Source organism: Amblyomma americanum, chromosome 4 (assembly GCF_052857255.1).
Source record: "Amblyomma americanum isolate KBUSLIRL-KWMA chromosome 4, ASM5285725v1, whole genome shotgun sequence".
NCBI lineage: Eukaryota > Metazoa > Arthropoda > Arachnida > Ixodida > Ixodidae > Amblyomma > Amblyomma americanum.
The window spans coordinates 193,346,893-193,359,500 of record NC_135500.1 but is presented as its reverse complement, the minus strand read 5'-3'; the positions used below and the strand labels follow the sequence as shown (position 1 = coordinate 193,359,500).

The 12,608-nt window shown below is 48.8% G+C and overlaps 1 protein-coding gene across 2 annotated transcripts in view; it reads left to right on the top strand.

Annotated features, from left to right (window-relative positions):
- The window catches only part of Tango14 (transport and golgi organization 14), a 35,636-nt gene that overhangs the window by 19,533 nt on the left and 3,495 nt on the right, over positions 1-12,608 (top strand). For both annotated transcript variants that reach the window (XM_077662730.1, XM_077662731.1), the window contains exons 4-5: positions 8,956-9,144; positions 11,901-12,003. In XM_077662730.1, coding sequence (XP_077518856.1) covers positions 8,956-9,144; positions 11,901-12,003 — 292 coding nt within the window. The remainder of the gene's footprint in view (positions 1-8,955; positions 9,145-11,900; positions 12,004-12,608) is intronic.

Here is a 12,608-nt window from a genome sequence, read left to right as displayed (position 1 = left end):
ATACAATGGGCCGGTGGCTAGCAGGGCTACACAGCTTTGGTCAGGCGTTGCGGGACAAGGTAGCGGTTCTAAATCGCAAAATTGAATTAAAGTGCCGCCAACAAGCACCGCCAATTCCAGCGTCATCAGATACGTATCGGGCTTCGCCACCGGCATTACCGCCGGCACGCGGATGACTCAGATTGCACAGCTCGTCGTCCTCTCGCGAGGAACATTGCATAGTCCGTTCAGCAGAGTGGGGTGCCCAGAAGATGACCTACACCCCCTAACAGAAAAATCACGGGACTAAATTGGCAGTGGTGTAGCTCTGGTTAAACCTGGAGTGACGCGACAGCTACAGCTGGCCGAGTGGAACTTGGTCACGTGATCAGCCACGGCGCCGCTCTGCCGGCAGCTGCTCCGCACCACGTGACCAACCACGTGACAGCGCGGCGGCGCCGCCACATTGAGGGCTCGAAATGCTACCGTAATGTAGCTTTCGCTACAATAGTGCAGTAACGCAAGGACGTTACGTAGCGCTATTTCCTTAACGATCATGTCCTACAAGAAATCATTCTTTTGGCCCACACCCGCGTACCAGGCAAAGCTTCTGGCCATTGCAGCCCGAGGAGCCGCTTCAGCTCCACCTGGTTGACAGTGGTCACGCGAGCACCTGCCGGCTTCCCCTCTTTGGAGAGTTAGGCTGATGGACAGTCAAAAGCCAACCAGATTTGCTGCCCACGCCTTTTATGATTTTGTACCGATACGCCCGAAACTGGCCTTAGCGAAACACATAGCGCGCGATGCTCCAGTGCTATTTGCGCATGATGTGCGTTTTCGAAGCCTTGCTTATTACAGGTCGTATGTACCGGCTTTGCGCAGACGAATCAGTGTGTGCTTCGTCTGCGCAAGGAATGCGTCGTTGTAGCTACATGAGTGCTGCAGCGGACAACTGGGCACGCTGCACAGCCGGCAACGGTCTCCAGCCTTTCACATGAAAAGACAGCTATTGTATTATGTCACATATCACACGAGGGCAGTCGTTTTTAGGTGCTATTCTCGGCCGACCGACCGCGTTGCTATAGCACGCCAGTCAGGCAACATGTGGGCGCCTGTTCAAGCGAGAGCAGCTTCCTTGCGACGTGACCCTGAACGGTTCCGGCTAAGTTCGGATCACAGTGAAGCCCTAATCACTATGTAACTGAAGACAGAAAAAACCTTGCGTTCTTTCCGTGATCGCTTTCCCAGTTCTGCCAACCACAGACCTACAGAAGAAGCTGCTGCTCTTTTGTAATAATGGCAAGAGCATGGGGCAGAACTGACTGGGTATGCGCCGCAGGGACAGCACGAAAAACTTACAATCTCGTCGAAAGGTGCTTATTAACACCGCAGTTAGGTAAAGTGCATTTTTTTCCAAATGCAATCTGTCTATGCACTCAAGAACGGGCAAGCCAACCTGAACCTTGACGTTAACTTATAACGGATGTTCACTTGCAGCAGACTGAAAACTAAACATTTTGACAGATTTACCTGTCTGGTTGGGTTTTAGTTGGAGATGTGTTAGGGCTTATTATAAAACTAGCACTCAAGAACGGGCAAGCCAACCTGAACCTTGACGTTAACTTATAACGGATGTTCACTTGCAGCAGACTGAAAACTAAACATTTTGACAGATTTACCTGTCTGGTTGGGTTTTGGTTGGAGATGTGTTAGAGTTTATTATAAAACTAGCAGCATAGTACACGATGGCTCGAAAATGTTGCTCACTTGCTGCAGAGAAGACCGATAACTGCTCATTTTCTCAAAGCACTCAGCGCATCGTTAACTGATACTTCTCTTATCCTTGAACTTTAAACAGAAAGTAAAGAGATTTAACTACTAATGCAAACTCACCAAGGGCCGATCACAGATTAAGTTAAAAATGCTGTCAGCAGAAAAGCCCTTTTCTTTTTTTTTCACCGCGGATGAGTCATTTGTGAACGTTCCTTATAGGTAATACCCGCATCAAATATTGGTAGCAAGAATTTCGCCGACAATTTAAACTTACAATTTCACGTGTTCTCATACAAAGACAACTTTCTCGCAAAAAAAATAGAACTATTTTTAGAGTGCTGAGTTACTTAATTCGTTAATAGGTTCCCGCACCGTCTCCATCCTTCCCTACCCGGTGCCTTTTTGGTCCATTTATGATTCGTCGCGCTTTTTTTTTTCCGGGATCTGATCATGCGCGGATTTCACGCCTAATTCTTGGTGCCGTTCCGCGATTAACACCGCATGTTCTAGCCTGCAGTGTATTTCACTGCAGCGAAGCCGCATTAGTACAGTGCCAGAGATGCTTACGGCTGCACCCAACTCCTTTATCAACAGCTCGCAGGCGCGCGTGAGTGCGCCTGCATGCATTACCCGAGTTGTCGCAGGCCAATGCAGCCAGCGGCCAAAGCTTCACCAAAACACAACCTGAATGATCGTTCGGTGGAGCTCTTGGTGGTGATTCTATGCCCTTAGATTAAACTGGCAGCAAATGGGACAGTTATTAAGGCGAAAGCATTGTATGTCCCGTCAACACAAAAAGCCGCCGTCCGCCCTCGTCCATGGCACGATGATGATGATGATGATGATAAACCTTTATTTGCCATCAGAATGGAGGCCCCCTACTCCCTACCTCCGGCACGCAGGCCGAGGGGCAGGGGCCGGGACCTCCGCGACTAGAGACAGGCAAGGAGCTTCTGACTCCTCGCGGCAGCTATCGCCAGATGGACCGCTTTCTTCTGCACGACGGGGTCCGTGCTTTGCAGAAGGGTTTCCCAGGCCTCTCTACTGTCTATGTTCTCTCGGAACCCTGGAGAATCCGCACATTCCCAAATCACATGGTCGAGGGTCCCCCTCTCCCCACACTTCCTACACTTATCATCAATATCCTCATCTTTTAAGACATGTGATGCCCACACTGGGTGTATGAAATTTTTTGCCTGTAGTCTCCTCCAAGCCGTAGCCTCTGTGTTAGTGAGCTCTTTGTCCGGGGGAGGAAAGAGTCTCCTGTTTAGTTTGTAATTTTCCACTATTTCTGTGTAATTTATCAGTCTCTCGTCCAGTTCCTTGCTATCGGGCGGTCCTGCCGCGGCTCGGAAGTAGAGATCTCGAGCCAGGGATAGCAGTCTTGCTATCGCTAATTATGTATTGTGCCTCCGTTCCCACGCAAGCGAGCGCTATTGCAACTTCTTCAGCCGACTCTGGATTTCGACTGCGTATGGTTGCGGAAGAGACAGCTGTACCCCGGCCACTAACGACCGTTGCCACCGCTGCTCCCAGTTTCCCGCTAGCCGCATCCGTGTAGGCCACTGCTTTCTCATTCATTTCGCCGAAGCGTTTGGTGAGCGCCTCAGCTCTATTTCCCCTCCTTGCTTTGTTAAATGTAGGGTGCATGTTTCTGGGTAAAGGATCTACCCTGATCTTTTCTCTGATGTCCCTTGGGATGTTCCGCTTTACTAGAATACCCCTGTCCGTCTGGAGTCCTACCATGCTTAGAATCGCCCTTCCTGTGTTTGATTGGCTTAATCTGTCTTGCTGCGCCGTTCTCGTGGCTTCAGCAATCTCTCTCCATGTATTGTGAATACCCATGTCTAGGAGTCTTTCAGTGGAGGTGCTTATGGGCAGGCCTAGGGCCCGTTTGTAGCATCCCCTTATGATCGTGTCTAGTTTATCCCGTTCTGAGGCGCGGATCTTCAAGTAGGGTGTAGCATAGCTTATCCGGCTGATAACGTATGCTTGCACCAACTTGATCAAGATTTTCTCTCTGAGCCCTCGTCCTTTGAGTGCTATTCTTCTAAATATCCCTATGGCTTGCGCCGCATATCCCTCGAGCTTCTTCAGGGTTTCCTCGTTGTATCCGTCGCTCTGAACATGCAGTCCTAATATACTAATCCTATCCACCATCGGCACGGGTTGTCCTCCGACCGTGATGTTGAAGTTGTTACTCTGTTTGAGTCTCAAGTGCCTAGGATTATACACCAGAAGCGCGGATTTCTCTGGTGAGCACGCTAGCCCTCTATTCGCTGCGTAGTTTATTTACCACTACGTCCGCTGCCTCCTGTAGTTTATGCTCTATTTCGGCATCGCTGCCCTGATTGATCCAGATGTTTACGTCATCAGCATACATACTAAAGTGTATGTTGCCAATCTTTTTGAGCTTTTCCGGGAGACCTCTCATAGCAAGGTTAAACAGAAGCGGGGATAAGACCGATCCTTGCGGGGTGCCCCTACTCCCTAGCGTAATTACCCCCGACTCTATGTCTTGATATCTGATTTTTGCTGTTCTATTTGTCAGAAAGTCCTTTATATAGTCATAGGTTTTTTGTCCTGCTCCTATCACTTGGAGTTCCTCTAGGATCGCCTCGTGCTTTACATTGTCGAAAGCTTTTTTGAGGTCCAGCCCAAGAATTACTTTTGCATCCCTAGAACTGGAGTCTATGATGTCATGATTCAGTCGTAACATTACATCCTGAGTGCTTAGCTTTGGTCTAAATCCGACCATCTCATCAGGCCATAAGCTGTTATCCTCCATGTAGCGAGTTAATCTCGTTTGAACTACATGTTCCATCAACTTTCCTACGCATGAGGTGAGGGATATTGGCCGGAGGTTCTCCAGCTTGGGTGGCTTGCCCGGCTTGGGGATTAAAATTATGCTGGCCTCTTTCCATTGTTTGGGTAACTTTCCTTTTTCCCATACTTGTTGCATGTATTTTGTGAGAGCAATGATGGACTCGTCATCTAAATTTCTAAGTATCTTATTTGTTATACCATCCAGCCCTGGGGCGGACTTTGTTTTAAGTCTGATTAACTCCGCTCTAACCTCCGCCTCCGTTATGGGTGCGTCGAGCTCCTCTCTTACTACACCTTTATAAGCCGGCAAGTCAGAGCAAGTTATATTTCCTATATAGGTCTGTTCTATTTCCTTTATGAAATCCTTGTCTTCCCCCTGGTAGGCATGTCTAGTTTTCTTTAGCTTAATGTTCGTTTGAGTTTTCGATTGAGTTGGGTCTAACAGGTGGCGTAGGATATTCCACGTCTTGGCTAGACTCATTCCTTTCTCCATATCATCGCATACGCCGCACCAATTATGTTCACATAGCTGCATGGCGTACCTCTCGATTTCTTTATTGTGTCTAGCTATCCTCCTTTTCAGGTACCGGTTCCACCTTTGTTTTTTAAGCCTGCGTTCTAACCCGCGTTTTGCCTCCCACATGTGGAGTAGCTTGCTGTCGGCTATCGCTGGGGCGTCCTGTCCTTCTAAAGTTACTGTTGCCTTAGCTACATGCTTTTTAAGCTCGCTCGTCCAGCTTTCTATGTCAGTAATGTCTACCGCCGGGATACCTTCCCGCATTTCCCTAAACCTTTCCCATTTCGTGATCTTCGCTTGCTGAGAGCGATCTTCCGAAAGTCCTGTTTCCAGGGTAGTTGCTATTATGTAATGGTCGCTTCCTAAGTCCTGCTCTGTATTCTCCCACCTAATCGCAGGTGCATTTTTGGAGAGCGTCAGATCAGGAGATGTGTCTGCCATTACGCTATTTCCTTTCCTTGTCGGGCAGCCAGAGTCTGTGTGCAGCGTGAGGCCTAGCTCTTGGATGTCCTCCCACAGCTGTCTGCCTTTGCTATCCTTTTTCTTGTAGCCCCATTCTTCATGGTGCGCATTAAAATCTCCAACTATAACAAGGGGATTCCTACCTGCAGCCTTCAAAGCTGCACGAAAGAGGGCCCTGAACCTTACTTTTTGTTGTCTTGGCCTCGAGTAGATGTTTAGTAGGAAGAGGCTGGGCTCCTGTTTCCTACCCGTAATCATCTCCACTAAGACTCCTTCTATCGTTTTCGAGTGAATTTCGTGTTCTATTGTCGCAATGTTTCTTTTAACCAACGTTGTTACATGCGATTTTTCCCCCCGATCGCTGTGAAAGGCTTGATAGCCCGGGAGTGTTATCTTTTTGCCAGTTTCTTGCAACGCTATTGCTATCGGCTTCTCCTGCAGGGTTTCTATGTACTGTTGCACCAGAGCTGGCTTGCTTTGGAACCCGCGGCAATTCCATTGCCAGATTATGGATTTCTGTTTAGTGCGTCTGGCCATGTTGTAATTGAGTTAATGCTTCCTCACATGTGGCCTGGCGCTCTTCATAGGTCCTCTGTCTTTCCACCAGAGTTGTTATATCGGCTCTCTGGGCCGTAAGTTCTGCCATCATACTCTCGAATCTCTGGTTCATGTTCTGGAATTGCAGCGACACCTGCGTCATGAATTCGCGTAGTTCTGTTCGAATTGCCGCCATCTCGGCTCTATGGGCTTCCCCTTCCTTCTTTAGTACCACCCATATGTCCGTTTCTTCATCCCCCCCTTTACGTTTAAGCGGGGGCCTCCTAGGTGGGTCTGTTACTTCTATAGCCTCACTCGTATCTTTTTGCGCTCTGGGTGCCGATGGGACACCCTGTTGGACCACTTGTTTCACTTGCTCAGGTTGTGTGAGGGGAGGGGGAGCAACGCTCTGCTTCCCTTTTGTCTCATGCAACATCTGTGTAAGATTGTTACGAGTTTTTGTAGCTCGTCTATTCTCTTTTTAAGTTGCTCTATCTCCTTATCTTTATCATCTTTGGCCTGGGACTGCCCCTCTGCAAAGCTTACTTGTTTCGAGTCCTTGCTCGGATCTCTGCTCTGGTCTCTCTTTTTGCCCCAGGGGTTCTTTGGGTCCCTGGATCTCGATCTCCTGGGTTCCTTCGAGGGAGCCTCTCCGGAATCCACTTGCTTCTCGCCCAGCCTTTGGAAACTGTCGTCCCTGCGGCGGTCCTTGCTCTTTGTTGCCTCTTGCTTCTGCTGCTGCTTTCGCTGCTCCTTGATTTTCTTGTTTTCCCACGTTCTTTCCTTGACTATGAACGGAGTTCTATATATTTCTTTGCATCTCTTGTCTCCGAGTAGGTGCTCCTTGCCGCAGAGCTGACATTTTATCTGGCACTGATGTCCATCCTGAGGGTTTTCTTCCCCGCAGCCTCTACATCTCTTGTTCTCGGGGGCCGGGCAGACGTCTTGCCTGTGTCCCATGCGGACGCATGCATAGCAGACCTCGTACTTTTTTTTGTAAAGTATGCATCTGGTTGGCGCCGCTGAGAGGAATACCCGCCACGGAACCTCCTTGCTTTCGAACAGGATGAGGACCGCTTTTGAGTCCTTTCCCAATCTTCTCACCCCTAGAACCGGGGGGTTCATATTTCCAAAGAGTTTTAGTCTCCTCATAATCTCCTCTTCCGACCAGAAAGTGGGGGCGTCGTATATAACACCCCTCCCGCAGTCTTCTGGTACCGCCATATATGCGTTGACGCTTATAGCTTCTTTCCCCATGATGATTTCACGCACCGCCATGTAGCGGTTTCTTTTCCCTTCGTCTCCCGTTGCGATGAGCACGGACTGTTGTTTTAAGTTGAAGGTGATAATGTCTCCAGCTCCTTCGTCGCCTATGCCTGCCGCCCTGCTGATTGCATCAGCCAGGTAGGTGCCGCCGAACTTCATCAGTCTTTCCAGGCCTCCTTGCGGTCTCATAATAACTTTCTCGTAGTCGGTTAGAATCTTCATTCGTTGCCTCTCCACCGATTTTTCGGCGAGCTTCTTTCCCGCACGCGTCTCCTCCTTGCGTCGCTGCCATGTGGCCGCCGGCTTCAGTCTCTTCCGGTATTATCTTTCCGTTTTTCTTGGCTTTGAACCATTGTCCAGGTATCTTCATCTCCTCAGGATCAATTTCAATCCCCTCTACGACCTCCATGTCTGTTGGAGTCACCCCGGAGGGCCGTCGAGGGGGTCCGGTCTTTGTTCTCGCTCCTAGGCCTCGTTAGGCTTAGCGGCTCCCGGCACTTGTGCGGCTCTTAAGATGGAAAAATTCCGCTCCCACCTTGATAATTTCGGCCAGGCCGGCGCTCGGTAGACTCTTGTCGATGATTCCAGCTTGTTTTGTGCGCATACAGGGCCCTGGGTGCGGCGCAGCCCCCGTAGTCGACGGAGCTCAGCGGACGCACGTCCGCTCACCTCAACAGCCGGCGGAGGAATCCCTCCATGGCACGAAATTCCTCAGTGATGTCACCATGCTCTCTCATTACGTAAGCAGTAGGCCATAAAATAGTGACGTCTACAGCAAAGAAGAAAAAGTAGAATTTCTTTCGACGGTGCAGGGAATTGAACCAGGGACCTTCAGATTAGGAGTCGAGCCCATAGGCCAAAAAACCGTTTTTTTAACATATTTATTACATTGCAATTATATTCTGTTTCCATTAACCATTTACAAAGCTTTCGGAAAATGCCTCGAAAGGCACCTCAAAAGACGGAGCAACAGAACATTGTAGGCGGGAGGTAAGGCTGAGCACTAATTTTTCTTGGTCCATAATTTCTCTTGGTCTGTGCAGCACTGCTTGAAGCGCCAGGGACTACACTATAGAGTTAATGTGTGGGCTCACTCACAGGGGCCTCACCTGACACTATCTGGCGTCAGCTTGTGGCCTGTGAAATTTTCAGTGTGTGCGTTGGTCAGATGTTCAGCGAAACCCCCCAATGTGGAGTAGATTTGTAATAAGAGAGTAATTACTCATTAATGAGTAATTACTCTCTTATTACAAATCTTCACCTTGGGGGATTCCCCTAAACATTTGACCAACACTGTTCCCACTTCGAGTTATTGAACAATTCGCTCACGCCGTACCATAAGCTTGCAGTCCCGATTAGCTCAGTTGGTAGAGCGACTGCTCCGGTGTAGCAGTGGTCCCGGGTTCGAACCCCGGGCCAGGACGTCGAATTTTCATTTAACTACGAAGTTTCAGAGAAAGCGGTATAGCTCTACTTTGTAGCCGTATGGCTGCGCTCGGGTGGATGTCAATGAGTAATTACTCGCTTATTACAGTATACGTGTGCGCTGTAGACACTAGCGCCGCTCCACTGACGCGTTGTTGTTTCTTATCCAGGAGAGGAGGAGCACGAGTGGAATAAAGACGGCGCGGAGCAGTTGACAGGCCTGCCCGTCTACGTGGTGACGCCTGTGGACGGAAAAGGCGGCCTCGTCGCGGCGTTCAGGAAGCTTTGCGACGACTACAAGTTCGGAACCATCGACGACCACGACGTCACCCAAGAGACGCTCGACAAATACATAAAGGGCAAGCCTACTTCAGTCTTTTTCCGCCTCCTATTCATCCTCTCCTCCTGTCTCCCACAAATCGCTGTCTCCGGCAGCAATATATGATCGGTGCCTAGATACACTACACTATAGTCGACAGCTTTATTATATTTAGATCTTAAAATTCTCGTCTGTATTTGCCGGTACGGTGAGTTCCTCGCGTTCATTACAATTTGCTATCGTTTCGGAGACAGAAGTCATGTCCGGCTGCGGACACCGCCATATTCCAAGTGTCAAGTCTGCCAGTGTCAATGCTGCCACGTAGAGTAAAATTTTGACTACAGACTATTTCAAGCCTTGACACGCACCTGACTGCTGGAAGGCGGCAATCAGTGCAAAGTTCAGCATGGAGCCATGGCTTCGAGCTCTTCGTGAAAAGAGCCATAGGCAACTGCGATCGTTGTTGAATGCTTCTAATCTTCACAGGAACTTTTCGCGTAGTAAACTGAACGCATATCGATCGACGCAATGAATTTATGGTTACGAGCATGACGTACGGGACAAGCATGCAAATGCCGTAGCGCTCAAGGAAGGTTGCAACGAGCAAAGACCGCGGGTGGTATAGACCCTCACTTCCTCCTGAGATGAATTTGCCTCGGCTCGAATTCGCAAGTAGGCACGTTCTTCCCCCTCGACATAGCGCAAACATCGGCTAGCGAAAGAACAAAGAGAGGCCGCTTTCTGAGTCTCCACCTCATCAGGCTTCTGAGAGAAAAAACCACATTACTAGACAGAGCAGTATTCACATTCTACAAGATGTTGCTTTAATGTTTGATCACTGCTCTAGACTATAAACCTGCTGAGGTGGTCACGTGAGGAGAATCGAGTCTACACTAACAGCAAGGTCAAGTAGATACGGCTGACACGGTTAGAACATGCAAAATGAAGTAGCCGGAAGGGTAGAATATTCTCTAAGGAATTAATAAATGCAGTCGCGCTTGGATATTTCGAATTATTGGCTATATCGAACACAGAGATTATCCCCTTGAAAATCTGATGTGAAAGCATAGGAGAGTCGTGCTGTATATTGAATTGAAATTTAGCCGGTTGTTCGATATATCGAACAGTGCGCCGCGTCCCTGCAAGTGGCACTTCTCCTAACGACTCTCTGCAGTCATATTCCGCGCACGGGGACGTATACAGCTGCGCGGCCTTGGGCGTTGGCTGGCAGCGCTCGCGCTGTGACACCGCGTGACGAGGTGAACGTGGAGAGTACACGAGGGTGACCTTCAGTCACTCGAACTCAGTTTGCACATCACATCGTTGTCATGCGGTGAAGCCAACGCAACTTGAGCTCCCCTGCTTGGCGTGCTTAGATGCCGAAGGCATTGCGGAAACGTATTGTAGCTTAACTTTAATGATCGACTATTCCATTTACTGTGTACTGGTAACCGGATTAGGCATCTTATGATAGGCCGTGCTTAGTTCGAATGCACTGTCCGCAACGGTTTTGAGCCGAAGCAGGTTTGCCTGCTACGCTTATCGAGCGGTGCGCTGCCAGCACGCAGGCGGGCGGCGTGTCACTAGCGTGGATGCAACGCATTTTCACTTCTAGGTTGCAGATAAGCTGCCACTGCCATTTTTTACATATCGAAGTATCGATATATCGAACTATTTCATGATCCTCTTGAGTTCGATACATCCGGGATGTACTTTACGCTACAGGCATGATACCTATATTTCAAACATATATACGCAGATAGAAGGGACGAAGGTAGTTACAGTGCACAACTTTTTACATGGCATGAGGCACGTTATCTGATACGCGGCGCGCCTGAACCTATTACAATGCCCAAAGTATGAAATAAACGAGTTCTCACGCCCTCATCCCCGGTTTCACATCTTTTCGGGATGGAGTCGGTGAACATCAGCGCGGATTTTATGCCTAAAATAATGTCGGCCAGACGGCCGTTTCAGCACATGGTATATCCGCACATATTCTGGATATCTGTCGGGTGTCTGACATCGTCTGGGACTCCATGCGCCTTACGAGGCAAAAAAAATAAGCTTGAATTAGATAACGCTTTTAATGACACAAGTCACACAACATATATAATTGAGTAATTACTCAATAACGCTCACCTGGGCGCCGCCATACAGCTACAATGGAAAGCTGTACATTTTCTGGGAACCTCTGGAGTTGAAGGAAAATTAGTCCTGCTCCGAGGTTCGAACCCGGAACCACCGCCTAGACGGGACGGGGCAGTCGCTCTACGAACTGAGCTAACCAGGACAAGAACGGCCCTCGGGTTATTGTCCTGCGCATGCGCACTGATGCCCCAGCATTCTCTTATCTCCCTAATCGATAGGGTCCCTGTAGCTAAATCTCCTTAGCATAGGAGATTTTAGTTTTAGAACAGGGGCTAAATCCCTAAAGAGGAGTTTTAAAACTGCGTGATAGGGAGTTTTATAATGTGGATTAGAGGGTTTTCCTATTGCCTTAATCGATAAGGGGATCCAAAACTCCATACTGAACAGTCCGACTGGTATCAGCATTTCGCTCAACCCTAGCCGTTGCTGAAATGCGCATTACCACAAGGGTAGACGTCCGGCAACTTTTTTTACTTTTGTGCATTATGTTTTAACCCCATATTTTCACTGCCTGGGCAGTAGTGGAAGCAGAAAATAGTGTTCCATTTCTGTCATTTGCTTCGGTGTACTGCTGAACATGAGCGAGAGAGTTAGTTGATCACGTGTTCCACTCTCTACCATGCCCGTTCTATTTTTGTTGTGCAGCTGAGTACCGAGGGATGCCGGAACCACACCTCGCCCTGCGCTTCGGTGGATGGGGCTCTGTCCTGGGTTATCCGCCGTGGCACATAAACTACAGCGAGATACTGTGAGTGTTCGCAGATCCTGCTCGCATGCCAATATGTCGTTCGTACTTCGAAACCCACGAAAGAGGGCAATTGATCAATTGAAAAGAGCACAATTTGGATCTGCTAGATCCCCACAGCTCCTTTGCTCAAAACAGAGGACCGGTCAGAACAAGTGGCTTTCTGCATCAGTGTGCACAGACAGGAGTGAATGTATGCTGCATTGCTCAAAGAGGAATTACAATTTGTGTAGACAGTTTCCCTGTTCCTACGTGAAACTCTCATGTTGCTTTATAAAAGCGCACGTACTAGTTAACAATTCATCGGCATAAAGCAGGCTTGGTGTAGATGCACTTTTACCAGGAAAATATATTTTCCCCTCAGCAGTGTCTCACTTTACACGAACACGCACGCGTCGATTGCAACATTTCATGCACGCTAACTTACCGGTTAACCGAAATCCGGCGATCCCTTTTATTTTCGTTGATGAGTTAGCCAGCCCAGCCAGCACTTATGGACAAAAAAAAAAAGCTCGCTGCTGAGTTGCAGCAAGCCACAAGGTTTGATTTCAAACCACTGCATGTTTGTGGCGTTGCAGGAAATTCAACTTCACGCACTGTCCCAATTT